General features: G+C 62.7%; 3 protein-coding genes across 4 annotated transcripts; 1 reads left to right on the top strand and 2 right to left on the bottom strand.

The window, feature by feature from the left end:
• Window positions 1-234: 234 nt before the first annotated feature.
• MCAM (melanoma cell adhesion molecule) lies at window positions 235-8,486 on the bottom strand. 2 transcript variants are annotated; one of them, XM_061476018.1, is made up of 15 exons: window positions 8,345-8,486; window positions 4,764-4,891; window positions 4,463-4,673; window positions 4,296-4,366; window positions 4,104-4,191; window positions 3,777-3,956; window positions 3,563-3,690; window positions 3,255-3,417; window positions 3,044-3,165; window positions 2,795-2,933; window positions 2,582-2,703; window positions 2,355-2,490; window positions 1,481-1,622; window positions 963-1,080; window positions 235-425 (listed from the first exon to the last, which is right to left on the bottom strand). In XM_061476018.1, exons 1-15 carry the CDS (start codon window positions 8,409-8,411, stop codon window positions 396-398), a joined length of 1,845 nt encoding a protein of 614 aa, XP_061332002.1. In that variant the 5' UTR covers window positions 8,412-8,486; the 3' UTR covers window positions 235-395. The 2 variants fall into 2 exon arrangements, with proteins under 2 accessions (XP_061332002.1, XP_061332003.1); XM_061476019.1 differs by lacking the exon at window positions 963-1,080.
• An 8,249-nt stretch (window positions 8,487-16,735) lies between these two features.
• RNF26 (ring finger protein 26) lies at window positions 16,736-18,184 on the top strand. The gene has a single exon (XM_061476126.1). It carries the CDS (start codon window positions 16,744-16,746, stop codon window positions 18,154-18,156), a length of 1,413 nt encoding a protein of 470 aa, XP_061332110.1. The 5' UTR covers window positions 16,736-16,743; the 3' UTR covers window positions 18,157-18,184.
• Window positions 18,185-23,969: 5,785 nt separating this feature from the next.
• C1QTNF5 (C1q and TNF related 5) lies at window positions 23,970-26,357 on the bottom strand. Its single transcript, XM_061475991.1, has 3 exons — window positions 26,173-26,357; window positions 25,177-25,409; window positions 23,970-24,834 (listed from the first exon to the last, which is right to left on the bottom strand). Exons 2-3 carry the CDS (start codon window positions 25,388-25,390, stop codon window positions 24,317-24,319), a joined length of 732 nt encoding a protein of 243 aa, XP_061331975.1. The 5' UTR covers window positions 25,391-25,409; window positions 26,173-26,357; the 3' UTR covers window positions 23,970-24,316.
• Window positions 26,358-27,592: the final 1,235 nt, after the last annotated feature.

Genomic DNA, 27,592 nt, shown 5'->3' with positions numbered 1-27,592 from the left:
CTACACCCAAGGTGCCCGGGGCATCCCGAAAGCACAATTCCATCTGCTTTGCTGAGCGAGTTTGGGGTGAAACACATCAAAACCTTCCCATATGGGTACAGATTCCCTGCAAACGCCTCCAATCCTGCCATCAGGCAGCTTAAATGGGGTTATTTCTGCCTCCTGTTGCTGTTGGCTTCTCTGCAGTAGTAAGCAAGTGCAGCTTTGCCAACAACCTGCAAGCCCACGGTTGAGGTAACAGAGAGGTGAGCCAGGGAGGTGTCCTGAGCTCAGCACCGCGACGCAGTCATTGTCTCTGGCCGTGCTCCCCAGGTACTGGAGCAGGGGTGGGACAAGGCAATCCAAGAGCAGGAAAGGTTTGAAGGAAGAAAGCACTTGGTAGCTTCAGGCCCTCTCTAGTTTCTCAGATCGATGTATTTCTCGCTCTTCAGGCCACCAAAACAGAAAGAAGGGGGGGGGGGGGGAAAGGCCATTAGGGATAATCCTCTACTGCAGGTGTCTGTGTGACAGACAGCAACGTGATGGGGTTGAGCCCAGGAGACTCATCCCATCCTGCACCGAGAGCTGTGGCTGAAAGATGCCAGAGCACAGCCCATTCCCGCAGCCTCTGACTCTCGGCCAGAGGTGTTTAAGCAGCTCCTTCTCCCATTGCTCCTCAGGGAGCCCGGCTCCTGCTCCAGGGAGCGCAGGAGGAGGCAGAGCCAAGCAGGAGGTGCCAGGGGCTGGCACGGAGCAGAGCACGTGCGCTGGTGCCGCATCCTCGGAGCGGGAATCCCGGCCGTTATCACCTCCCCTCCCTCCCACGGCCCCTCTGAGCGCGGATGATGGATGACGGAGGCCCATGCAGGGTGGGGAGCAGGGAGGGGAGGGAAGCACAACCTCGATGCCCTCCCCGTTACACTCCTCACCTCTGTGCCCAAGCCCTGGCCCCGGGTGCAGCGCACGATGATGCTCTGTCCTACCTGGTCAGCGGCAGATCTCTTCTCGCCGTTGGCGCCCTGCAGGAGCCCCGCCTCTTCGGACACTTTATCTGACTTAACTTCTACTACAATCTTGTCTTTACGTGTCTCTGGCCTTGTGCTAGGGGAGGGAGGTGACAACTCTGAGACAGGTTCGCGATACCAAAGAGGGCAACGTGGCCGCTTGTGCTTTGGTTCCATCTCAAGGGATGCTCTGGAGCGGGGCTGGGGTGAATGAGGCTCCGGCTCACAGAAAGCTTTGGGCTGCCCATCCCCTCTCCCTTGGCTGCTCTACCCCTCTGCTCTCCTCCTCATTGCCTCCCTGCAAGGACGGGGCAAGCAGAGCCTGTGGGAAGCTGGAAGCGCTGCCGAGACCCCAGCATGGTGTCCCCCCGAGGCTGCACTATTGCCCCTCTCTGCGCTGGGCAGGGAGCAGCCGGTGCAATGAGATGGGAAGCATGAGTGATGGCAAGCACCCCTGTCCCCAAGGGCTCCCTGGATGGGCAGGCAGCAGTGCTTACATGTCCTGTTTCCCAGCGCGGCCACACGGGATCTTGCCTTTCTTGTGCAGGAAGTAGATGACAGACCCCAGCACAGCCACCACGAGGATGCAGACGATGATGGCCACAATGATCACCCCTTTGCTCTCTGGTATCTTTTGATCTAAAGACAACAGGAGAGGAAGAAGTTAATGCTTGTCCCACCCCGAAGCTCTCCACCTGCTGCATCGCTGCACTCCTGTGGGAGCAAGGAGAGAAGGTGTGCCCTTAAGAAAGCATCATGGGGAGCCCGGTTCCCGGTGCTTCTCCAGATCCCTGCAGGATGCAGATGTCAGTACAAAAGTGCAGGGTTTGTATTTCTATTCTACTCTATTTCATCCATATATTCTGTATTTATACACTGACAGGGCAGTTTCTGTATAAATACACTTTGCATCCTGCTCCTGGCTGCCATGCCATGGGATAATGGCTTACAGGCCTTCCTGCAAGCCATCAGGCCATCCCTTACGCTTCCAGCAGGAAGCAGCGCTCGATGGCCCCACTGGGCAACAAGCAGAGGCCAAGCAGGCAGCTTCCCCACCGCTGCAGGAATAGATGGAGACAGAGCCTCTGCTTCCCTCTCGGCTTGGCAGGGAAGAGAGGAGCAGTAAGAGATGCAGTGCAGGAGCCAGCAGCCAGCGTTCCCTCCTCAGCCCAGAGGCGAGCACTGGGCTGATGGACACATGCACCCAGCGCAGCCCAGGGACTGACCTTTCCTGATGGACTCCACTGGTAGAGCAGAAAGGGAAAGAGACAGAGCTCAGGCACGCCACGGCCGCAGAGCACACACGGTGCCCGTGCCGGCAGCACTAATCCTGCTTTGGGTTCCCTTCGGGAGGCAGGGCCCGGGACTCACCCAGCAGCTGGATGTGCTGCTCGCTGACCCCCAGCGCGTTGGACACCCTGCACATGGCTCCTGCCCGCAGCAGGTCGTGGCTCACCCGCACTGTCAGGTTGCTGGCGATGTGCTGGTCTTCCACGTACTCATGAGCCTGTGCCGGGGCGGGGGGGGAACAGCAAAGGATTCAGTGCCCGGAGCAACGCGCAGCCCCTCAAGAGACCAGGGTTTGAGGCAGCTCTCACCGTCCCATTGACGCTCCAGTGGACAGAGGGCCTGGGGAACGCGATGGCCTTGCACGTCAGGTTCACCACCTCGTCCTGCCGCACGTACAGCGGGGAGCTGATGGACACGATCCGCGGCTTCCCTGTGGGGAGGCCATCGGGGGCACGGCGCTGACACGGGGCAGGACAGGCTCACGCCGGCACCGCCGCGCCCGCACGCGCGCTGGGTCTTACCCTCAACAGCCACAGCCACCCGCTTGCTCTGCTCCAGCCCCGGCACGCTCGGTGCCATCACCTTGCAGCTGAGGTTCCGGGAGGTTTCGAAGGTGAGGTTGCTCAGGAAGAGCTGGTTCCCTTTCGCCACCGTCCTGTCCTGTTGGGAAGGGATGTCCCCCAGTGCTGAGCCCCAAGCACCGTGCCCTGCTGCTTCCGGCTCTGAATAGCCCAGGCTCGCTTGGTAACAGCGCCTGAATGCCTGCTCACCTTCTCATCCCTCCACTGGTAATCCAGGGACAAAGGGCTGTGGGCATTGCAGCTCAGCCTCACGCTATCCCCTTCCCGAAGGGGCGAGGATGGCTCCATCTTCACACGGACCCCTTCAATGTCTAGGAGAGGGATGGAGACCAGGGCAAGGTGAGCTGCACGGAGGAGACACCGAGCAGGAGGTCCCCAGGGTCCCGTCCCCCTGCCTTACAGTTCACCACAAGCTCCACGTCCTTCTCCAGCTGTCTCATATCATCCAAGTCCAGGGTCTGGCATCTGTAGAGGCCGCTGCTGTTCTTATTCACATCGTGCAGATTCAGCACCCCACTGCTGGTGTCCGTCAGCGACGACAGGTCGTGCCAGACGTCATCCAGCTGCAGGCAGCGGGAAGCAAGCAGAGCCTTTAGCCCCACACAAGCATCCTCCACCGCAGCCGCTGCACTCCCGTCCCCAGGGCCCTATGGAAGGCGGACAAGGAGCCAGAACACAAGGAGGTGCCCAGGTCCCCTCTGCCCTTACCCCTCTCTTGAAGAAACTGAAGACGGGCGCCGGGTTCCCGTCCGCCTCGCAGACCAGCTTCACGTCATCCCCTTCCTTCACCAGCGCCGAGGAGGGCAGGACCTGCAGCTTCACGTGCTCCGCGGGGTCTGCGGGGAGGAGGAGGGAGCGGGAGCGCTCGCCGCGCATCCCTGCCCCGCAGCGCCCGCGCCCGCCGCCGCTGCCCCCGGCTCACAGAACACGGTGATGTTGACGCGCCGCGACTCGGCCGTGCGCCGCTGGCCCCGCAGCCGGTAGTGCACGGAGCAGTGGTACAGGGAGTGCCGGTCCTCGCGGGTGACGTGGGCGAAGAGGGTGCTGCTCACCGTGTACAGCCCGCTCGACTCGCGCGTCAGCGTCGACGGCATCTTCACCGCTGCACGGGACACAGGCGCTGCTCGCATCCCATGGGGAAAGACCCCGGCCATGGGAGAGAGGAGGGCTCCCTTGGGAGCAACAAGGCTCCTTTGGACGGCCACAGCCTGGATAGGCAGGCAGGCATCATCCCCATCCCCAAACTCACTGTTCTCCTCCGGCTGCAGCTGCTCCCCGTTCTTGTGCCAGGTAATATTGGGGGGTGGGAAGCTGTTCCTGCTCACACAGCGGGCAATCTGCGGGCACAGGGAGCCCTGAGCACACGGCGTGCCCCCATGGGGAGAGGGGAGCTCGGCATGGCTTGGAGCCTCCCCCTTCCCCGTACGGGGCATCTCCTCACCTCTGGGATTTCACTGCTCTGCACGGAGGCACCTCCTGAGCTGGCCACGATCTCAGGGGCCTCGGGAACCTCTGCAATGAGAACCCACCCCACACGTGTTGGAACGCACAGAAGGGGATCCCCCAGCAGCCCAGCCCCGCTGCCCTCCTGCCCCATCCATCACTCACTGTACACATGGAGCCTGGTGTGGTTCTCGCCCAGGACGTGGCTGCCTTCCCCGACCTGGCACACAAAGGTCCTGGCGTCCTGCACCGTCACCCTGCTGATGGCCAGGGCTCGGTCCTCCCCCACGGACAGCCGCCCCTTGTAGTCCACGTTCTCCTCCAGGAGCTCGCTGCCCGCCACGCGGCACAGCCTCACCCGGTTGTTGCGGTCCATCTGCAAGGCGAGGGCCCAAGGCTGTGCTGATGGGAACCCCGGGCTTGCTGCTGCCCCAGCCCCACTGCTCCTCTCCCAGGCCACACTCACATAGAACCAGCTGACAGAGGTGGAGGAACCATTCTCAGGGGTGTAGAAGCTGCACTCGATCCTGGCTGTGCCCCCGGCCTCCACTTCAACCACTGCCGGCATGGAGACCTCCAGACCGCTGGCTGCAGCTATGGGACAAGGTCCATCAGGGGCGGGGAGCCCGGGGAATCCCTCGTGTCTGAGCCCATCCCCACCTCCATCCCACTAAGGGCATGGGGCAGAGCTGCATCCTGTGCCAGCGTTCCCTAGGCACCACGGCCCAGCACAGCGGAAGTGCCAGCCAGGAGCATGGCATCACTCCTGCTGCCACACTGCCTTCTGCGTGCACAAGGCAGGGCAGCACCCAGGAGGGGTGCTCCAACCCTGCGGCTCCCTTTCGCCCTCCATGCCCCAGCCACCATGGCCATGGCACAAACAGGACTCCCCACATCCCCCTCCAGCACATCCAAGGTGAGCCCCTTGTTGCTCCTCTGCTTCCTGCCCACCCATAGCACAGGGGTGGCACCAGAGACTGCCCGTCCCTGCACCACGCATTCCCTGCTTGCCCACACCAGTAATGGAGCTGCTGGCCACGCTCCAGAGCGGCAGGGAAGGTAATGGCTATCGATCCAGGACAGCTTCCCAAGGGGCTGCGTCACGAGGCTGGGAGTTGCCATTGGCACTGCGGGTGCCAGGACAAGAGGGGTCCGCACGCCCCCGGCTGGCACACAGCCCTGCGGAGGGGTCTCTGCCCCAGCACACAGGGCCAGCTGGCTCAGCACCCGCAGCCCAACCCAGGTATGGGAACCTGGGACAAGGGTGCTGAAAGAAGGCAGCTGTGTCAACAGCTCCCTTGATAGTGCTGCTCGGTGACAGCCACCGAGCCCTGCAAGCGAGGGGACTTCAAAGGGCGATGCCGTGCTCACAGAACGCTCTTTGTCTGGACAGGGTATGCGGTGGCACGACGCCAACGTGCAGCCAGGAGCCCTTCTGGCACAGCAAAGGCCCCGGCTCGCAGGATTCGGCACCTCAGGACATCCCAAAAGGCAGCTTTTATCCCTCACCCATCCCGCTAAGCACGGAGGGAGAAGCAAAGCACTGAACAGGAAAGGAGGTGCTAGAAAAACAGGTGAAAACCCCAGAGACAGGCGTGCAGTGGGGCCAGGAAGCTACACCGAGCATACATAGGAAAAGATAACTTTGTGCTGGAAGCACCTGCACCTCTATGGCCATGACTTGGCTGCCTGCTGCGCCCCTGTGCCCTCATGCTTCTGAGCTGCAGCCAGGCTTTGTCCCCCCAGCATCCTTATAGACCTTCTCCACGGCCCCAAGGCAAGAGCCAGCCCCTGGGAGAGGGAGAGCTGGTGTCCAGCCCCACTGACCTGCTCGGCATGAGAGCCCTCGCCCTGGCAGCCGAAACATGAGCTCAGGACTGGGGAATGAGCGGCATCCAGGGCTGGCATGAGGCACACAGCCCTCCCAGCCACCCGCTGCCCTTGAGGAGGTGGACATGGTCCTGCAGCCCCCGCACGCCTGGAACAAGGGCTCATTGCTCCCCACCTCCTCCAGGGCAGGCTGGATACTCGCCTTCCCCAGCAACACAAGTGCTGGGGCGGGGGACACAAGGCTTCCTCCTGCAGCTCCAAGACCCCACAGCTGGCTCTGTGCACGGGCAGGCTGGAGAGCACCCTGGCTCTGAGGACATGGCAAACCTCTCTTTGCGCCCAGCGCGGCTGCAGTGCTGGTGCAGGGTCATGGGCAGCGCTGAGCTCCATCCCTCACACCGCACCCCAAGCGCCTGGCACGGCTCCAGCGATGGGGAGAGCACCGTCTGCAGCAAGCAAGCAAGGGGGGAAGGCAAGGAGAGCCCCCCGGTGCCGTCCCATCTGGCCGGCGGAAAGCCGGCCGGCAGCCAGGGCTCCGCAAGAACAAAGATCTGCTTTTAGAGCCGGGGAAAGGGGGTGGAGGGAGCGGAGCCTCCTGCGGAACGAGGTGAGCGGGGAGACGGCGGAGCCCCCGGCACGGAGCCCCCGGTGGGAGCGCTCTTGTGGGGCGCCGCAGGGGTCTGGAGCCGCACATGGGATGCTTGAGGTTGCCGCGGGATCCCGTTCCCTGCGCAGGGAAACCAGCTGCGGCCAGATCCTGCCTGCACAGGCACAGCCACACACGCTGCTCCCCTCTGCGCCTGGACAGCGAAGACCCCTGAGCCACGGGGCCCAGTTCAAACGGAGCAGCATCACCTGAACCCCTTTAATCCTCGCAGGGTGCAGAGCCAGGCCCCCTGCAGCAAGCAGCACCACCCCAGCGCCCCACAGCCTCCGCCCCAGCCCTTTCGGTGCTGGGGATGGAGCCCAAGCTCTCCTGCAGCAGGGATCAGCACCCCCGAACCAACCCCAGCGCCCCACCGGGAGGGGAAAGGCTCATAACCCCAGTCCTGCAGGCAGGTGACAACATGCACAGAGATCTGACACACGGAGACTGCGATGCAAAGGGGGGCAAGCGTGGCACCGGCACCAGTGTGGGCTCAGCTCCCCGCTCCCGCAGCACAGCGAGACCCCCGTCCTGCCTAGGAACGGCTTGGCTGCGGCCCCCCCAATGGTTCTGGGAAGCATCAATGCTTCCACAGCGGCTGGGCTTGCAACCACACCAACGCAGCCAACCAATAAACTCCTCGCTCGGCACATGTGCTGTGGGGAAGGGGATCGCTGGCTGCGAGCATGGGCCGGGGGTGGAAGCAGCCTGCTTTGGCTCGGGGCTCCTGCACTCCTGTGGAGCCAACGCCTTGGCCAGAGCAGCTTCCCCAGCGCCTGGGGCCACCTCCGCTGCTCGGCTGGGCAGGGACAAGGCGAGAAGGCGGCAGGGAGTAGCCAGCGCACCGGGACCACTCCCTGGTCCCCATGGAGGAGAGGGCATGCTGCAGGGAGGAGGGCAGGGCAGGAAACAAAACCTCCCACCCCCCCCGCGCCCAGAGGGTGAAAATGGACTGGAAAGAGGATAAAAAAAGCAAGCGTGAAAAAAGCCAAGAGAAACAGAGAGCTCGGGGAAAAACTCCTTAGAAGGAATGGGGTGGATGTTTCTTGGTAACTCGACCAGTTCAAGCTACTGTACACACGTGGGGGCAACCTCCGGCACCCTGCCCCACGAAGCACGGGCTTTGGAGCTCGCTTTACGCCGGGCAGCGCCCCCCCCCCCCCCCCCCCGGGCAATCAGAGCCGCCTGCTCTGCATTAAGCGGGGTCCCGAGAGCGGAATGGGCGCTCCCAGGCCCGCCCCGGGGCCGTGCAGACGAGGACGCCTGCTCCCACCTGGGCTCTCCCGGCACCACAGTTCCAGCAGTCCTGGCCCCAAGCCAGGCTGCTTCCGAAGGGCGTCAGCTCCGCTCGCTGCCTGCCTGCGGGGAGGCCCCCGCAGCCCCTTGGCCGCGGGCAGACCCCAGCACGGAGCCCCCCCCCCCCCCCCTCCAACCAGGGCGGCGGGGCCGGCGGCAGCACGGAGCGAAGCGGCCGCTGCACCGACCGACGGTGCCGCAGGTGCGCCCGCCCCCCCCGCGTCCCCGACCGCCCCGTCCCGTCCCGTCCCGTCCCTCCGTCCAAGGGCACTCACCGCAGCAGAGCAGGAGGCAGCACCCCCAGCGCAGGGCGAGCCCCGCCGCCCGTCGCCCCCCAGCCATGCCCGCCGCCACCGCCGGCCGCCCGCGACTGAGCGGGACCACGGGCTGACGTCAGGCTGAGGAGGAGGAGGAGGAGGAGGAGGAGGAAGGCGCGGAGCCTGCCCACCGCCCGCGGCCGTTTACCACCCCCCAGCGGCAGCCGCCGGGGCGCCGGCACAGCGAGCCCCGCACCGCCCGGCACGGCTCGGGGAAGGGGGGGGTACGGAGCCCCGGCCCCGATCGGCCGCAGGCATCGCTCGGGGGTCAGCCGGTGCCGCCGCTGCCCCAGGCGGGCTCTAGCTCTGAGTCCCGAGCCTGGTGTCGGTACGGGGCCGTTCTCAGGCATTCCCAGCTCGGCTGGAGGGGCTCGTTCCAGCGTTGCTTGCAGACGCGCCGGCTGCCAGGTCCTGCCTGTCCAGGCGTGCACAGGCTGATCGCAGCAGACTGCAGGGCGCTGGAGGTGTAAATCACTGCAGACCCTGCGGCGGGGGCAGAGGTGTAGGTCGGGTTGTTTTGCACAAGGGCTCGGGGAGTGAATGCTGGAAAGGGGAATCCGTCCCGACCCGCTCCCCTGCTCAGCCCTGCCCCGAAGCCCAGCCACAGCAACCAACACAAACCTCAAAACCAGGGGGACCAAACCAAACCACTCTTCATCAATTGCCCGGCCTCTTAAGAGACACCTGAGGATAGCAGCAACAGGGACACAAGGATGGGGCCATCCTAGGCGGGTCACTGAGGTCTGCAGGGTTTGTTCCCCACTCCCTGCTCCCCCTCGGTCTCCCTGCCCCATGGGGAAGCTCTGTTCAAAGCCCCTTGTCCCGGGGGCCCCGGGCCCCGCTCCATGGAGCGCACGGCCATGGCACAAGCCCCACGCAGCTGTTGAACAGGGCGGCTGTGCAGAAAGCCGTTGGTTGCGGTGGCCCGGGCAGCACGCCTGGACGGGGGCCAGCCCGGGGGCGATCAGCGCTGCACAAGGCCGCTATTATCCAGGGCTAATCACCCAGCCCAAACACAGCCCTGCAGGAGCACAACAAACCTCCCCAGGTACCGCAGCCAACAAGTCCAGTGTTCTACCCCCCATCACAGCATGGTTCTGAGCCTCAGCTTCCTTCCCCCGGGGTCAATCACAGCCAGAGGAGCTGTGTTGGAAGATGAAGCACTGGGGGTTTCTTAGGTCCTTCAACACCCTTCTTCTGCCTCCCACACTCTTGCTCCCCGTTCACAAAGGACTCCGAGTTGTGTTCACACCCTGAGGACAGGCCCACGGCTGCCCCGGCATCTCCCAGGCACAACAAGAGCATCCTCCTCCAGCTCTCGGCCGCAAGGTTTCTGAACCTTTGCATATACTTTTCTCTCCTCCACTTGCTTTTCCTGCATCACGATCTGTGCTCCAGACCCTGAGCCTCGCTGGGGCCAGGCTGCAGCTTCCTACAGCATTCCTCCCAGGCATGCCCAAGCACCTCTCATACCTCCAGCCCCAGCAACCCTGTGCTGGCCCCCAGCCCCACTCCCCACCGGTGCTATGCAGCGGCTCCTCCTGCCTCCTCTGCATGCCTGGCCAGCCCCGCACACTGTGCCAGCCACAGAGATGATTCATCGGAAATGATTAAGTTTTTCCCCACCAGATTAACTGCTTCAAATGGCAGCGCTGGGCACCGATAAGGCTCCGAGCCCTCCTGCTGCCAGTGCGGAGGGGATGGGCAGTGGAAGGACCACAAGTGAGCTGTGCCATCACGTGCAAGCTACTCACGAGGTGCTCTCCAGCCCCGTGACTGCAGCGTGGGGATGCTCTCTGTCTGCGGTGGGTACAGCCACCCCTCAAGAGGATGCCTTGGGGACCCCTTGACAACGCGCTCACACTTTTCTCTCCCTCCATGCAGCACTATAGGGACCTCAGGCTTTGCTCCCCTTAGAGGAGGGAAAAGGATGTTCCATTTGGCACCACTCAAATGCCACCCTACAAGGGGAGAGGACCCGAGGGGTCCCACTTGCCTTTGGGAAAGCACCCTCCAAGTCAAACAAACGAGTGGGAGAACTGGTTTGGTTCATTCTGTCCCGCGTTAAAAATAAAGCAAACTGTTGCTAATAAAACCTCCACAGAAAATTCCCAGCGCTTGGAAAGGACAATGCCCCTCTCCGGGGAAAACAGGCTGGCCAACCGCTGCGGCAGGAAGCGTGCCACCCTCCAACAGCCTCCCGCTGTTACCGCAGTGCCCGTGCCTCCAGTTGCTTGGGCTTTTGCTTTTGGGACTGCTTCACTTGGAAGCTAACTTGGTTTTCCCCTACCGAAGTAATGGTTCTGGGGAAGACGGGCAGGGTTTGAAAGCCACCCTCCTGTCTTGCCATGAAACCTCATTGCCACGCTGTGTGTGGCACCCAGCGGGCTCGGGGTGGCTCTGCGTGGGGAGCGCAGCAGGCTGGCCACCTTCATCTTCCCTCCCTGTCGCCTTATCACATGCCTTCTGATTTATTTGCTTGCTTTAATGGATTTGGCTTGGGCTCCAACTCACTGCTACGCAAATAAACAGTGTGGATCAGGCTCCCGTGTCGCAGTCCCACGCACACAGCCGGGGTGGGAGGGCAGGGCACGTGGGTCCATCCCCAGCTGAGCTCTCCATCAGCATAGGGAATACAGGTATCCAGGCCTCCCAGCACTCTCCTCCTGGCACCACCGGGATGAGAGGCACATAACCTCAGCCCCTTATGCCTTCCCTTGCCTTCCCTGCGAGCCCCCTGGGGCTCCGCTGGGTCCTGCCCGTGCTGGCCCAAGGGAGCTGGCCCCAGTGCGGGCTGTGCTGGCAGGCAGCGCGCTGCACTGCCCTTGTGCATGTCCTTACACGCTGCTCAGGTAGGGATGAGGGGCCCCACACCTTCCCCAGCACCCTGCACCATCTGACCACGCCGATGGTGCCCAGAGCAGCCTGGGTGTCTCCGGAGAGCTCTGTGGGATGCTCCGTGCACCAGCAACGGTGCCAGTGAGCCCGGAGCTGGCGGCTGGCGCTGGCTCCCTGCGCTGCTCCAGGCTGGATGAAGGGCAGCCGTGCCGGGCGGAAACCAGCTGCCGTGTCCGCCCAGGCCTGCACCTCTTCACACAACACCAGCAGGGCCGAGAGGGGCCCCATTCCCTAGGGAAGGGACGGGATGCGGGCCAGTGCTGTGCTTTCCCACACCACCCTGATGGGGCACGGCAGTGCTGAGGCTCTTTACGCTGGGGCACCTTCACTCCAGCCACATTCAGCTTACCATTCCCTGGAAGACCATGAGGGATTGGGTATCAGATGTGCCACTTCCACTCTCTGTCCACCTTTGGGAGCCCCGTTTGATGCCCCTGTCCTACAGCTCAGGAAAGCGCCTTCTTCCACCCCCTTGGCTGGGCTCCCAGCGGCTTCTTTGTGTCTCCCCTCTCCTTCCTCTCCTCTTGTGCAGGGCCTTTATGTAGGGATTATTAACCATGGCTACGGGGCCTTTGTTTAGGAGGGGCCAGGAGCCGGGCAAGGGGCTGGGCGGGCAGAGGAAGGAAGGACGTGAGCGGAAGCGGGGAAGGAAGGTGACATCTGGATTTCTGTGCTGGAGGAGCGCAGCCTCCCAGGGCAGCTGTGCAGAGACGGCCCCAAAGAGGAGCCAAGCTGGGTCACCCAGCCCCACGCCGTCCCAAGCACAGCCCCCTGGTGATGGTGCCGTGGTCACAGCACAGACCCGTAAGCCCAGGGCTGCTAGGGCTGGCTCGTGGCATGCAAGCGATGGGGCTTGGCTGTATCGCAGGGGTGGTGGGGAAGGCTACGGAGCCGTGCAGCCTCTTGTGCCCTGCTGAGGACCCAAACCTCGCTGTGTGCGGGCTGGAGGACCAAGACAGCTGGGGAGTGAGCCCTGACTGAGACCAAGCCATTAGGCCTTACTTAATAACTACTTTTTAGCATGAATATGACTTAGCACTCAAACAGGACTGCTCTGCTTAACAGCAGGCTCTGAGGGTGGGAACCTGCCCTTCTGCTAGGCATGATAAACCATGTGTTAGAATTCGGGCCTGTAGACGGCTTGCATCTGCTTCTGTAAATTGCTTCTAAGCAGGGACATCCCTCGTGGTAAGATAGGATAACAATTTGAACGAGGAACTAAACATAACTCACAGATATAAGCAGTTGAAAGCTAAAAGGCCACCGATAGACTGTCGTTGTAGCCTTAGCCCAAGTGTGCAGGAGGATAAGAGGACTACAGTTCTATCTTATCCAGTTGTTGGGGATGCTTCAGATAAAATTATATCAAGGTGAGAACGTAGAGTATAAAAACCCTTGAAATTTGCTGTGCTTTGGAGATGTGGGTGGAGGTTTGAACCCCCACATGCTCCCAGGGCCAATAAAGGTCTGCGTGTGTCCTGTGAAGTGATTTCTTTGAATCATGATGGCCACTGCCAAAGCACAGGGGGAAGGAACCCTGCACCTTCCAGGGGTCACTCCACACCCCAGGGGTACAGACTGCCCATGGCCTGGAGCAGGTGCAGCCCTGGGACAGCGAGCAGACATCCACACCGTGCCCTCTCGCTCGCACGTGTGGCTCCTCTCCCAGCCCCTGTGCATTGCTTGGGGGCTGGGGGCCGATGGGGCAGCAGGGGGAAGCTGGAAGCATAGGGATGGCTATTTATAAACCAGCCTTTTCCTTCGGAAGACTTCCGAGTTCATCTCCCCCCCCACCCCTTGGCCGGAAAAAGGCCCCATTGTCTTGGCGCCAGATGGGCCGGGGCTGGGCACTCGCCCGCACAATGGGGTGGATTATGCACCCGGATGGTGGGAGTCCGGCACTGGGATGCCCGCGAGGAGCAGCTGCCATCAACACCCATGCAGCAGCCCCATGGCTGGGCAGGCAGGGGCCTGGACACGCTTATTCCTCACCCTGCTAATGAATGGCACTGCTCTTGTGCCGCAGCTCCCTGGAGGAGCACGGAGGAGGAACACCCGTGCCCTGTGCTCGTTGCACTGAGCAGTGTGCTTCCCGCTACCAAAGAAGGGAGGAGAAGCCAGCAGAGGGGACCAGCATCATTCCCTGTGCTTACCCTGCAGCCCCCAGGCACTGACGTCTTCATCCTGGCTTTGTCTGTAAGGTTTGGCGCTCCCCCAGGACAGCTCATTAGGAGTCACTATCAGAAAGCATAATGAGAAATCAGCCCCAGGCAGGTGCCGAGGGCAGCCCCAGCTTTGGGGAGCGCCTCTCATACCCAAGGGCTCTGGAGGATCCCTTTGGAGGGCTTTAGGGAAGGCTCCCTGCTGCTGCAAGGACGCATGGAGTAGAGGCAAGGACAGATGGGAGAAGGCAGTGAGGTGGGCACAGTCCCCATGGCACCTCCATGTGCCACCGGCCCCGCACCCTGCTCGGCCCCGCAGCACTGGGGACGTGCCAGAGCAACCAGGGCTCTGGGGAGCTGTGTGGCCGGCCCAGCCAAGCAGGGACTTCTCCTTGCGGGACTTTCCCATGGAAGAGGACTTGCTTTTCCCAGGGCTGTCTGGCCGGGCTCCAGGAGGAGAGAGAGATCCCAGCTCCCTCCGTGGGGATCCGCACAGCCCTCCAGAAACACTGCGGGCAGCCCTCGTGCTACCACTCTGCAAGGCAAACAAAGGCAGGGAAGGTGCCTGCTGCTGGGAACACAGCGGGAGATGGGCACCTCCAGCTCCTAGGGGCTCTCCCCGGCAGCCTCATCCATGCGGCACGCAGGGCGGATGCCAGCTGCCATTCCCTGCCGGCAGGGATGCGTGCAGTGCGGGACACCATCACCTGCGCCTCCAAGGCTAGGCGAAGGCCAGAGGAAGAGTGAGCCACATCATCCTGGAGCTGAGCCCAAGTGGGGACGGGGACTTCCCTGGAGCAGACGCACCGGAATGAGCTATTGTTCCAGGCTGGCCTGCGAGCGTGGGGCTGCAGGCGCCCGCTAAGGCATGAGCCCAGCCCTTGGCAAGGGTGTCTTGAGGGGAGCTGAGGTAAGGATGCTGGCAGGAGGACCATGCTGGCTGCCTTCCCCCAGGCGCTGGGGCTGCTGCATGGCCAGGGGTGTGCGATGGTGCCAGCTGCCTGGCCATTCGTGAGCATGCTGGGAGCGCTGGTGTGATGCCAACAGGATCCACATCCCAGAAACACCCTTCCTGCCTCAGGGCAGGAGGTGCCCATGCAGCAAGGGCCTAGGAAGGCTGGGTAAGATGCTGGGGCTGGGGAAGCTGCACTTCTCCCCTATGGAGGCAGGCCTGGAGGGAGCCACTGTGGTCCCCAGCACCATCTCCCAGCTCTGTGGCTGCAGGCTGCGCTGCCAGCCCTTTGTCTGCCTCATTCTTCCCATTCCTTTGCCACCCACAGCCTGTTCCCAAGATACAAGGCAGCCCCTGCGCTGCTAGCATGGCCCCAGGCTCCACACAGCCTGGACACCAGAGCACAGGGTCCTGATCCCCCTTCAAGCACTTCAGGCTCCGGAAAGCTCCTCAAGCACTGTGACACCCAGCCCTGGGGCTGCTCCCTGTGCGTCCAGCTAAAAGCCCTGTAGCTGGCTTCCTCCCGGTGCTCTGTGTTTCCCGAAATGCGGATCAGCTGCCTGGCTGCAGTGAGCTCAGCACCGGGAAGGCAGCTCAGAGGCATGATGCAGCAGCAGCTTTGTGGGCAGGCTCAGTGCCAGCACAGCCAGGCAGGGTACACGCAGGGCAGGCAGGGGTGAACACATCCTGGGTTCCTTCACCCCCAGGGTGGGCTGCGGTGGCCCTGCTTAGCACCAGTGCAGCCCAGTTTATGGTAGAGCCCTGTCTGTATATGAGCACTGAGGAGCTGATGAGGAGAGGGGGCTCATAAGCCTGTCCTGCTGCTGGCAGCTGCCACGGGCACAGCTGGGAGCTGGTGGCATCACGCCCGGACCTCCAGCAAGTGCAGGGACAGCTGGGGGGACCCTCCTCGTCCACACACCCTGTCAGGGACTTCTATCCCCAAAGCAGGGACCCAGGAAGGTGTTCCCCATCCCTCGCACCCCATCCCCTCCACGGGGAGCCCTGCTCTGCTCCAGTGTTCCAACCTGAACCGATCCCCTCGGTGCTCCCAGCCCCTGCAGCTCTCCTCACCCCACGCCGGGGTGCCTGAGCCCTCTGTCCGATAGGTCTGGATGCCGCGGAGCCGCACACCCTACAGCCGGGGAGCACAGGCTCCCCTCTGCCCCCCCCGGAGCAATGATGGAGAAGCCCCCTGCTACAGAGCCACGACCCTGCAGCCGCTACATCTCCCCGGTCCCGCAGCGGGGAGCCTGCAGGGATGCAGGTGCGCTGCCAGCGGCAGGGAAGGAGCGGACCGCGCCCAGCTCCCGGCTCTTCGCTTTCCTGCTCCCGTTCGGTGAAGCGCTGAGAAAGCCAAACATTACCATAAATGCCGAAAGCATCCTGGCTCGGTGACGCGGGCGCGCACACCGCCGGGGGACCGGGGAGGGGGGGGGGGGTCAGGCAGGGAGGGGACGGGGCTGGAGGGGAGCCAAGCCGGCAGGACACACACCCCAGCCGGGAGGGGACGGACGGACACGGAGCTGCCATCCCTGAGGGCTACGCTTCAGGAAGGGGACCCCAGCGTCCTGCTCCCTCGGGGCTTCCTGCCTTGCTGCCCAGGGGGACAGAGCCGGTGCCTCCCCGGGCTGCAGATGTCTTTGCTCGCTCTCCCCTTCCTTAAAAAGCCTTGGGCTCCAGGGCTGGGTTTCCCAGAGCTTGTCATTGCCCTCGGAGCGCTGGCAGCCCCACGCCCTTCCCGAGAGCCGGCGGGGAGGGCAGGAGCTGCTCTAGGGCCGTAACCTCGGGCCGGGTCACGGCCATGAGTTTATTCTTAGACCTCCTGCAGGAAACTGCCTGGTGGTGTGAGAGCAGCGCTGCCCCGGGCTGACCCTGCCCCACACACTCCCGCTCCTGGGACCTCGACAGCGAGGGCAAACCTCCCCCGTGCCGGGGCTGAGGCCGTCACAACCTCATCACACGTGCGCCATAGGCATCCCGTGGGTGGTGGTACCCACCCGCGCTGCTTGGAACCAGGGTGAGGGAGGGGCTCAATCGTGTCCCGGACACCGCGTGCCCGGACACCAACGCTCAGGCACCGCGCCGAGCTCAGCTGCGCCCGCACGGTTAAATGAGGGCCGCTGGCCCTTTAAATGCTCACCAATGGGCGTGGCCTATTGACCGCGCCCCCCACCGCGTCCTCCGAACCGACCAATGGGCAGCGGGGAGAGGCGCTACCCTCGCCGCCGATTGGCCCGGCGCCGCGCGGCAGTGCGAGCCAAGATGGCGGCGCCCATCGGCGGGGGTCCCCGAGCGGAGCGCCGTTAACTGCCCCGGCGGGGCTCCCGGCGCCGCCCGCCGCCATGGACCTGCTGTTCGTGCTGCTCCGCGGGCTGCGCCTGGCGCTGGACCTGCTGCTCCTGCTGCTGGACCTCAACTTCTTCCTGGTGTCCTCGCTCGTCTCCGCGCTGCTCTGGCTGCTCGCCGCCGTCTGGAGCCTGCCCGCGGCCGCCACGGCCGGCGCGCTGGCCTGCTGGGACGGGCTGCTGCTGTCGCTGGCCTCCGTGGAGCGGGCGGCGCTGGGCGCCCTGCAGGGGCTGGCGGCCGCGGTGCGCGGCTGCTGCTGCGGGCTGGAGGGGCTCAAGGTGCTGGGGCACCTCGTGTCGCATCTGGCGCTGCGGGGCAAGGAGCTGCTGCACCGCGAGCTCTGCGGGCTGCTGGGCTGCGGGCAGGCCGTGGCCAGGCACGTGTGCGAGGGCCTGGCCATCGGCACCAGCCTGCTGGCTTACCTGGTCAACAGCCTGGTGAACGTGTGCCTCATCGGCACGCAGAACCTCTTCACGCTGGCCGCGGCGCTGTGGGATTCCCTCGCCAGCCCCTTGCTCAGGGTCACCGACCTGCTGGCCGCTTTCCTTGCGCACGTCTCCAGCGGGGCCATCGCCGTGTCCATCCTGCTGTGGTCACCGTGCCAAATGGCCTTCGAGCTCCTGGCTTCCGTCGCCCAGCTCTTCGTCACCACCTTCTTCGTGAACATCTACGGGCTGGGCTTGCTGGTCCTCATTATTGCTGTCGGCGCCGTTGTCTTCAACCCAGGGCTGCTGTGGACGCTGACGGACTGCGTGCTGGGTTACTTCAACACGCTGCCTTCCTACCACCGCCTGCAGCGGGACGTGTGGCGGCTCTATCAGGTGGCGGTGCTGACGCTGGGTATGGCCATGACCTCGCAGACATGGCGCAGGTTGGTGGACTGGAGCCTGCAGGTGACCAACTGGAGCCAAGGAGGCAGAATGACGAACAGGGAGAGCAACCAGCGAGGGGCAACGGAGCCTACGCTGAGATACGCAGCTCCTGGCAGGCCGATGCTGGCAGGGGTCGCCCAGCTGCCCGCAGAGCATGAGGACGAGGAGGATGCTGAGCAGGTACCGCAAGCGCGCCCCGCTCTGGGTCGAAGCGTGTCAGGACAGCGTCTGCAGCCGCACAGGGAGCAGCCGGGTACCTCCTGGGGGAAAGCTCAGAGGAGGCAGCAGCTGAACGCAGGGGCTAGGGATGCTGAGGGCGCTGCGGATAACGACCCCTGGATGCTCCTGAAAGAACAAGAGGAACGCAAGAAATGCGTCATCTGTCAAGACCAAACTAAGACCGTCCTGCTTCTGCCCTGCAGGCACCTGTGCCTGTGTCAGGAGTGCACAGAAGTCCTCCTGCAGCAGGCCATCTACCAGCGCAACTGCCCACTGTGCCGCCAGATGATCCTCCAGACGCTCAATGTGTACTTGTGAGCCTAAGGGGCGGGTGGCTTGGGTCACTGGGGCACCTCACCCCTGCCTGCCTCTTGCCAGGGAGCAGAACTTCCCAGGGCTGCCTTGAGCAGCTTCCAAAGAACTAAGGATGGTGCTGAAAGGGCAAAAGGCTTTTAGGGGTGTCTGCTAGCCACGTTTGCTACGTAACTAGACTGTAGCTCCTGCTAGCAAGCACCGTAACTGATCTCTGCAGCGGGCTCAGTTATCTTTTGTTGACAACTTCTGCTGTTGGTGGGCCTGTTGCCTGGAGCCTGCAGCAGTCTCAGATTAAAAGCAGAGTGCAAGAAGGATGCTCTGGTTCCTTCTAGCCAAAGGTGGTGGCAGGTTTCAATGCTGCGCCCTCCTGGGAGTCAGAGGAGCTGGTGCAAGGTAAGGGAGGGTTTTTCTCAAGGTCTGCCTAGGAAAAGCACCTGGCAGACTGCATTCAGGTCTCTGTTACCTCCTCCCACCATCTAAGTATGGGAGCTCCCTGAGAAGGGAGAAGTGTGCTCCCGTTGCAAGGCCCTAGGAGAGCAATGAGCACACTCAAGTTAAGTGTGCTAAGCCTGGCTTTCAGCTAGAGAAGAGCAGGGTTTCTGGGGTTCTTTAGCATCCCAGCCACCATGGCTTTGGTTTTTGAGCTTCCTGTTCCCCTAGCCAGGACAATGAGGAGCTGTGACCATCGCAGACTCCCTGCAGGCCATAGCTGACTGCAGAGCCCAGTGTTGCTGCTGCTTCCGTGCATCACCTATGCAAGCCTAGCAAGCACACATCAGGTTACTCATGTGGGGAGGCCAGAGGGAGTTACTTGTTCTGCAGGGGTGGTGCTGCTGCTGGGGAAACCTGAGGGCCCTGGTAGTGCACATCTGAGCCAGTGCTGGAGAGTCTTCTCTGGATAACACATCTTCTTCAGGCTCTTGGGACTGGGTAGTGCACACCAGTGCTTGCTTGCTTGCTTGCTGCCTCCCAGGCTGGGCTGCACAGAGGGAGTCGTGTTCTGGGAGGAGACTGGGACACCCCAAAGCTCCTGGGAGCCCATTGAGACATTCCCGCTCCAGGCAGAAGTTCTGCATGTCCATTCTGTGGATCTGCAGGCGTGTGCATGGAGCAGTACCAGGACCATGGGATCTCATTGATGAGGGCAGGGTTCCACTGTTACACTGCTGTTCTGTCTTCCTTGTCTGTCCAAAATGTAGCTAGTTTGATTGAAGTGTCTCCTGAAGGCATCAGATCCCAGCTGGGAAGCCTGAGATGGCTCATCCCAGCCTGGTCAACCAGCACCATTCCAATTACTGGGCTGCAGGAGGGCCTTGCACTTGAAAGCTTTTCCTTTTCCAGCAGCTTGCCTGAGGTCAGCCACGCGCCACAGCCAGTTTTGGCTGGAGCCACACTGGCAAGAGCCTTGACTCCTGCACTGCAAGCCAAGAGCCCGAGGGTGGCTGGCGTGGTCTTCCTTCTCTCCTCTCCTTGAGAGTGATTTCAGCCAAAGCAGGCAGCAGAGAGGCCAGGCCATGCTGGGAGATACCTCTGAGCTGCAGCAAGATGCTGTCTTGTTGGGAGAGTGGCTTTGCTCTGGGAGGCACTGCAGGGGCTGGTTTGCCCCACTGCCATGGGGTCAGGAGGCGCTCCCTGGGCTCCAGAGCAAGTAGTAGCAGGGCCTGGTCCCAGGGCTGTCAGCTGCTTCCGCCTCACTTTGCAGGGATACAAAACTCCCTGCCCAAGCCCTTGTTGCTCAACCTCTTGTCCCTGTGCCTCCCCAGACACAGAGCACCCACGTTAATGTTTGCTCACTCCAACCCCCTCCCCTGTGGCTGCAGCCAGCCATGCTTTGCAGTTGAGTAGCCAAAGCCTTTGCCAGAGCAGCGAGTGCAACCCCACTGCATTCCTGCATTCCACAGGCCTTGCAGAGGTCATCCTTCGGGTGTGCCTGTGGAGACACCCAGGAGCAGGAATGTGGCCATGCTGCAGGCTGTGGTGTTTGGTCAGGGACCACCTCATGGTGCAATGTTTCCTATGTGAATTACAGGGAGGAAAGGCCGCCTCCCCAGGACTGCAGTTTCTCCCCTTAAACCCTTTTTCTATTATAATACCTATGCTTTTTGGTTTAGGGCCTGTTTGTTTGCTGCCTGTTTATAAAGGAAAAAGAGAGAGCTTTGCCTTAAGTTTAACTCTTTGCACTATGGACTAGACACTGAGCAGATTAAAATCTCCTTTACCAAAAGCTGTTTGGTGCCTCATTCTTGGAAAGGGTTTCCTCTGGAGGGATGGGGTCTCAGCCCTGGGCTCCCCAGCAAGCCTAGCGCTCCCCAAGGGTCACAGCTGGAGGGGTGACACCACCAGCAAGCTATGGGGTACTTGCATCTCTAAAGGTAGAGCTGGATGGAGCCCTGAGCAGCCCAAAGCTGAGGGGTTATTAATTCCCAGGTGGAAAGGAGCACGACATGGGCATAAAATCCCTGCTTCTCCATGTCCTTGATGTCCTGCTGCTTGTGATGGAGGGCGGTGCAAGCCTGACCGCCCCAGGGATGGAGGCAGCACCCAAAGCATCAGGAGCCGTGGAGCAGCAGGCAGCACAGGGCTCCGTCTGGCCTTGCTGTGGCAGGCTCAGCCACTGTGCTACCGGTGAGCAGATACATTTGCTGCACGATGGGTTACTCCTTGGCTGCGGTCTGAGCTCTTGGCAGGTTGCTGTGTGCTTTTAAGCACCCCCTGCTTCTCCAGCATCCTTGTAAATTGCTTGGAAAAATGCTTCAGGACCCTGATGGGCAGAGATGCCAGGAGCCCTGGCTCACCCTGCCCTCAGCTCACCTGCCTTGGCAGGGCCAAGCCAGCTAATCTGAACCTGGATGGGAACCATAGCAGGGAGAGGGAGGGCTGCAGGAACAGAGCCCTGCCCGGTGCAGGGAAGAGCCCACTGAGCCCTATGGGGGTCTGGCTGTGGATGGGTGACAACTGAGGCTGAGGCTGCAGAGCTAACCCAGGGCAGGAGGACGGAGCCAGCAGGGCTATGCCTGCCATCCCCTGCCTCAACAGGGTGATCCCAGCCCATCACTCCCCAGGCAGCCCCAGTGGGGGACACAGAGGGTGCTCAGCCGCCTCAGGCCAGTGCAGCCGAGCAAGGACAGGATGTGAAGGACAGTGCCTTCCCCTGGGAGCCGTGCTGCACGCACTTGGCTCAGCCCCTGGCCAAGCAGTAAGCAATTACAGGAGGAAAACGCAATCACCTCCCAGCTGATGGGCAGTGCAGAGGGTCCCCGAGACTGATGCTATGCCTGCCTTCTCCAGCACTGTGCCTTTTGGTGTAGAGCTGCACTGCCCGGGGAGGGTACCCAGCAGCAACAGCACTCACAGACCAGGGCGTGAGATCTGGAGTCCCCAGGGTCCTCCCTCCTCCAGAGCTTAGCCCATCACAACGTTAAGACCCCTCTCCAGGGAGCGAGGAGGAGGATGCTGCTGGGTTACTGCAGTTCAGGAGCACGGGGAGGGGGGGACTGACAGCTTGCTGAAAGCAGGGCCCCGCAGGCTCTGAGAAGATCCCTGGGATCCCTTTGTTAGCCCAGCTGCACCAGCCCATCCCTATTGCGGCCTGGGGACCAGAGCCAGCGCCTGCCTGACAGCAGGGAGCGGGCTCGACAGACGCTCGCTGCAGATGCACAGCTCATGATCCCAGGCCAACAGGGAGGGAGCAGGTGATGCTCAGCAGCCGAACCATGGGGGGCCTTTGGGCTGCTCCCGGGCCCCAGCTTTGCTCCTTCATTATCAGCCCAGCACAGGGAGCCTCACCAGCTCCCCAAACGCTGTGGCAATCCGCATTTAAAGCTCTCCTTGCCACCTCAGCTGGCTGATGTCACCTGAAGATGACTGAGGGTGGTCCCTGCATCTCCTCAGTGATGAGGGCACCGAACCTATGCCATAAACCACAAGCTTTTGGGTGGAGCAGCATCTATCCTACTGTCAGGGGTCACCAGGGCAACCTTCACCATCGAGGGCATTTCCACTTTCAAACCTGCCAGGAGGATGCTCTGTTACCGTAGTCAAAGGATTGGGCTCAGAGAGGTACAGCTGACCTCCTTAATGCCCTCTTTGACGCCATATAGCACTCCGACCTTCTCCACTTGCCAGCACGGCTCCAAGATGCACAAACCACACGCCTCTTGCAGGATGCACCCTCAGCAGCTAGGGAATGGCCAGGCTGTGTCCTCCAGCGTTGCAGGAATTGCTGCTCCAGTGGCTGTGACCTTGGTGTGCTGGAACTTTAAAAACCCCAAACACAAAGCAACCAAAAAGGGGAAAAATAACCCCAAAAGAACCCACCTTTCTGCCCACTCTGCTGCCTCCACCTACAGCACTTTATGGGCTGAGCCTGCCTCTTTTATAGGCTTCTGCCCTGCACTGGCTAAGGGATGCTGGCCCCTCCCTAACCTGGGCTCAGCTGGGACAGGGGCTTCAAGCACTAAGGTGCAGCTTCTAGAGCTCATTAGGAGCAGCTAAACCATACTAGGAACATGCCAGAAGTCAAGGTCTCCTGTAGCTCCCCTTCCTGTTATCCTTCCCTTACCCTCTTCCTCCTCGGGCAGCAGCAGGCACCCCTGTGTTCCTCAGAGGCTTCCCAACAGCCCCACAGTGATCCCAGCCAAAGTGTCCCGAAGACCAAAAGCATCTCAAAGGAAGGAGAACCCAGACACTGCTGTGCCTCTGGCTGCCTCTGTGAGCTGCGCTCCCCCACATTGTGATAGGGACCAGAGGATGCTCCCAGCCCCCACACCCCTTCCCCTGGCCTGCTCTCAAGTCATTTTCCTCCTCCCAGAATAGATCCCATGCCATCGATCCGCTCTGCGGCGCGGCGTGCCCCTGGGCGGCTCTGCTTACAGAAAAGGCCGTCCTCAACCCAAACAGACGCTTCCACTGCAACCCAATCCTGGCGCTGGGCTCCAGAGCCCCTCTGTTAGCTTCACCCTTGGTCCCAGCGCCTCCACAGCCCCCTATGGGTTAAGGGTGGTCCTTGGGATGCTGGACTGTGCATCCCCGCCCTGGTCGCACGCAGCCTGACAGACTGGTCCCCAGTCCCATGGCGGGGAGCTGTGGGGCTATGGGCAGCCCCTTTGGGAGGTGGTGCTGGCTCTCACACAGGGGCACAGGAGCCCCAGCTCCCAGCAGGGTTTGTTCATCGCGGATGGGCATGGCCATAGCCCCGGGGGGCTCCGTGCACTTGAGGGGCAGGAGAGGAGCCGGCCCGGAGCTGTCCCGTTGTGTAGATCCTGCTGCCACGGCAGAAGAGCCCAGCCCAGCTGCCACCCGACGGCCGGGCAGAGCAAGCCGTCCCCAGCCTGCTCCAGCAGCACGGCCCATTAAGGACTCAGGCCGCTATCCAAAAGCCCCCTCCGTGGCTGGAGCCCGCAGGGACCCATTTTGGGCAGGAATGAGGAAGCTCTCCATTCCCCTGCTAAAAATAGGGACCTTTCTCAGCGGCGGGTCACCGCGTTCACACTGGAGTGCGGGGCGGGCAGGGGAGCAGGCAGGAAGGGGGGCCCCGTCCCGGACACCTCCCGCGGCTCTGGGGCGGCCGGTCCCCCGCTCAGGGATGCCGGTACCTCCATCTAGTGGCTCCCGCTGGCTCTGCCGCTGCGGCCGGCAGCCCAGGACCGCTCCCTCCGGTCTCCCGTCGCGGCATCCCGTCGGCAGGACCCGGCACACGCGTGGACAAGGAGCCCTTTATTGGAGGTGGAGGAGGTGATGGGCAGGGTAGCTGCCAGCCCTATGGACCGCGCCGTGCCGGCCCTATGGAGCGGGCTGGCTGGGTGTGTGTGGTGTGGGGAGAAGCTGGCAGCACCAGGGCATCATCGTGCCCGTGATGTCGAGGCGGCTAATGGCGAGTTGCATACAACAGCCAGGTTACTGCGGCTCCCCGGCGCGGGTGTCCTGCCCCAGCGCCGGGTGCCTGCGATAATACTTAGCTCTTATACAGCGCTGCTGAAGGGATGCTCCCCGCCACACCTGGGGTGGCAGAGGGGCTGTATCCCTGCCCTGTGCTGCGCAGCTGCGGCAGAACAGGGCAGGGGTCCTGGTTCCTCCATGGCCAGACCCCGGCATTGCCCTCCCCAGGGCACCAGTGGCTGGGAAGGGGCAGGTACCCAGGTCCTGGCCTCAGCCAAGGGCAGGCTTAGGCGAAGACAGCGGAGTTTTGCCAGTAGGAGTAGACGAGGAAGCCGGTGAAGGTGCTGTCCGTCTTGACGCTGGCGTAGAAGCCGATGTAGTCCCCGACCCCAACCTGCACCCACACCTCATCCTCAGGCTCCAGGCGGACCAGGGCACCCCCAGAGAGTGAGGTGGGCTTGGGCCAGTTCCCATAGTACTGGAAGAAGGAGGCGATGGACTGGCCGTTCTTCATGATGTCAAACTGGAGGCTGGCGCGGTACACCGTGGCATGCACGGCGAAGTAGTAGAGGCCGGGCACCTCGCAGGTGAATTTGCCCGTGGCGGGGTCGTAGTGGCCTTGCTCGTTGATGAGCACCACGTCGAAGCGGATGGGCTGGTCAGCCAGGGGAGGGCTGCGGGACTCGGAGCGCTTGGCGCTGAAGGCCGAGCGGGGGGCCACTGCACACTCGCCCTGTGCTCCCTTCTCACCATGCATGCCATCCCTGCCAGGGCTGCCCACGTCCCCGCGGGGACCGGGCACTCCTGGGGCAGTCAGGAGGAGAACAGGGTTACCTCTAAGCCACCAGCCCCCCCTAACCCCACCAAGGTTTCAAGCCTCCCATAGGATGCGGGTGGTGCGTCACAAGTGGAAAGGGATAAGTGGAAGAGAGGGATGGCAGTTGGGGATGGGGGAGAAAAGCATCTTTGTTAGTGCCAGGGACCTGCTGCCTGTTGCAGGCACCACAGGCAGGACCAGAGGGGCAGTGGTGGCAGGATTTGCTCTCAGTTTGGTAAAGCGAGGCTCTCCCCCCCCTTCATTAAGGCACTCCCCAGAGGCAGTGCAGAGCAGGTCCCCATCCCCAGCCAGCAAGTCTCCTTTCTTACCCGGAGGGCCCATCTCGCCCTTCTCCCCTGGCATCCCCATCATCCCGTCCCGGCCGTCTCGTCCATCTCTGCCTGGCAGACCCTGGCCCCCATGCAGGCCCGGGGTCCCTGGGATGCCCGGCTGCCCTGAGCACAGCCCAGGGATCTTGTTGTCTTCAATCTGCAAGGAGCTGGTGATGAGCCCCAGGAAGAAGAGGAGGAAGAGCTGCTCCATCCCGTCTGCTGTGGAGGGGCTGGAAGGGGCAGAGAAGGGGAACGGCGCTGGGGACCTCAGTGAAGAGGGCTGGGAAACAGACTTGCAGTGCTCAGCAGGGAGTGGGTACAGGAGGTTGATGAGGGATTATTCCTCCCTTCTTTCCTCCTTGCCTTTCTGGCTGCTCTTCACAGGGGCTGCACCTGCCACAACATCCCCATCCATCAGCAGTGCCACCACATCATCCTGCCTCACGCACTGGTGTATCCCACCATGGAAGCACCAGGAGGCATGTGCGGGAGGCAGTAGCTCCGTGCGTGTGGTTGGGGCTCTGCGGGGTGGGAGCTGCCCCACGCCCGGCTATGGGTGTACATGGGGGTACCGGCAGGGCTGCGGCGGGTGAGCCGCCGTGCACGGGGTGCGGTTGTTGCATCCGGGACGGCAGCTCTCCACCGGCCCAGCCCTTGGCAGCATCCCTGCTGCCGGCGGCTCGCTCCACGCCTGCCCGGCTCCCTGGGGCACGGCTGGGGCTGCAGCATCCCCTGCCGTGCCGGACCACCCCGCTGCCGGGACCACCCCAGCCCATCCCACACCAGCGCAGCGAGAGCGGAGCCCCACGGCCCCTTCCCCGTGGCCTTCCCCGGGGATCGCTGCTCTCTTCCCCCTCCTGGACGCGACGGGTGCAACAAAGAGGAAAAGGAGGAGGAAAGAGCCTGTCCTCCGCCCCGGCGCTGGAGCCAGGACCCCGGCGAGCCCCGGCTGCCCCCGGCGCGGAGCGGACAGAGCCGCTCATCCCCACTCACTGCGATCCCACGGCTCCTGCCCCGGTGCCTCGCTGCTCTCCGGTGCGGACGGGCTGCGGCTCTTCCTGACCGCTTCGCTCTGACGAAGGCCCGGGGAAAGGCAGCCTCTCCCCCCCCACCTCCTCCTCCTCCTCCTCCTCACGTCTCTCCTCCCAAACTCCAAAGGAAATCAAGGGCCTTGGGAGCCAAAAGCTACAAAAGAAGGGGAAAAGAAAAATAATCCCATGGTGTCAGAAGTGCTGGAAGCAGGGGGAAGGGAGAGCGAGGCAAAGAGCCTGGCAAAGGGAGAAGAGGCACGGGCTGCAAACCACCCCAGCTGGACATGGCCGAGCAGCGGGATGGAGGGAAGGGAAACAGGCAGCAGAAGGAGGGTGGGACAGGAGAAAGGCCAAGGGAGGGAAACCCAGCAAAGGCAGGCAGGGAGGGAGCAGCAGAAGGAAGATTGAGCTCTTGGGGCATGCAAGTCCCCCAGTCTTAGGGCAGGATGCACTCAGGCTGCAGAGGCAGCACTGGGAGCACCTATGGGAGCTGCAGCCAGCCGGGGGGCAAGGGGGCAGAGCGTGGGGCTGAGCAGGCCGGGATGTGCCAGGCAGCAGCAGCATTGGAAGCGCAGGCAGAGCAGCGCTGTGGCCATGCCAGGAAGCAGGATTAGCCCTAGGGGACCGCGGAGCACGAGGCGAAGCTTTCGAGGACATTCCCAGCTTGCCTTTAACTCGTTCCAGCACTGAGTGCATCCAAGGGACACCACCGGGCTCCAGCGGTGGGGAAGTCCTATGGCGGGGGGGGGGGGGGGGGTCCCTGTGCCCTGCAGCAGGCAGAGCCTTCCTGCCTGCGTGCCCAGCGCCAGGCTGGTGCTGGCAGGGAGCCGCACGGCTCCTCCCTCCCGAGGTGTGAAGGAGTTGTTGGTTTTGGCCAGCGTGGAGCTGGGTTGTGGCCACCGGGTGTTGCCAGGCTTGTGGCCATCAGGGCGTCCTGGAGCCAGTGCAACCAGCTCAGACAGCAGGGACACAGCCCTTGCTGGGGCAGGGATCCCCTCCCTGCACCATGGGGCCACCAACCTGAGACCCATCCATCTCCCCAGGGCCCTGCAAGGCTCTCAGCCCATCGAGGGCACAGCCAGCAGACAGGCAGCATCCCCTGTGCCCCTCCATTCCTGCTCAGACCCCCCACCCCGGCCCTGGCTTCCCTTCTTTCCCCTAGGATCTGCAGGCAGACCCACCCCAAATGAGCCACCTCCTCCACTGGGTTCATCAGCTGCTCATGCTGTTTATTCTGCTTTGCTTTGGGGCTGCGAGATGTGGGCAGTCCTGGGCTCTTCTTCTGCCTGCTCCGTTTGGGGAGCATTAAACCCTTCCCCTTTAAGGCTAGCAGCTGCCTGAGGGCTGTGGGAAACAGGCCTGGAGATGCTGAAAGAGAGAAA

This window comes from Pezoporus flaviventris, unplaced genomic scaffold (genome assembly GCF_033815535.1).
Source record: "Pezoporus flaviventris isolate CSIRO_AGI_PZ_B2104156 unplaced genomic scaffold, CSIRO_AGI_Pfla_v1 ptg000093l, whole genome shotgun sequence".
In the NCBI taxonomy this organism is placed as follows: domain Eukaryota; kingdom Metazoa; phylum Chordata; class Aves; order Psittaciformes; family Psittacidae; genus Pezoporus; species Pezoporus flaviventris.
This window is presented reverse-complemented; position numbering and strand designations above follow the sequence as displayed.

What these genes read in the sequence shown, in the direction of transcription:
- MCAM (XM_061476018.1), bottom strand. Translation starts at nt 8,411, where the DNA reads ATGGCTGGGGGGCGACGGGCGGCGGGGCTCGCCCTGCGCTGGGGGTGC. An exon ending in CGTCAACATCACCGTGTTCT is followed by an intron (nt 3,691 to 3,776) that starts GTGAGCCGGGGG and finishes TCCTCCCCGCAG; the next exon opens with ACCCCGCGGAGCACGTGAAG. An exon ending in CGTGGAGCTTGTGGTGAACT is followed by an intron (nt 3,166 to 3,254) that starts GTAAGGCAGGGG and finishes TCCCTCTCCTAG; the next exon opens with ACATTGAAGGGGTCCGTGTG.
- C1QTNF5 (XM_061475991.1), bottom strand. Translation starts at nt 25,390, where the DNA reads ATGGAGCAGCTCTTCCTCCTCTTCTTCCTGGGGCTCATCACCAGCTCC. An exon ending in GGGCGAGATGGGCCCTCCGG is followed by an intron (nt 24,835 to 25,176) that starts GTAAGAAAGGAG and finishes TGACTGCCCCAG; the next exon opens with GAGTGCCCGGTCCCCGCGGG.
- RNF26 (XM_061476126.1), top strand. Translation starts at nt 16,744, where the DNA reads ATGGACCTGCTGTTCGTGCTGCTCCGCGGGCTGCGCCTGGCGCTGGAC.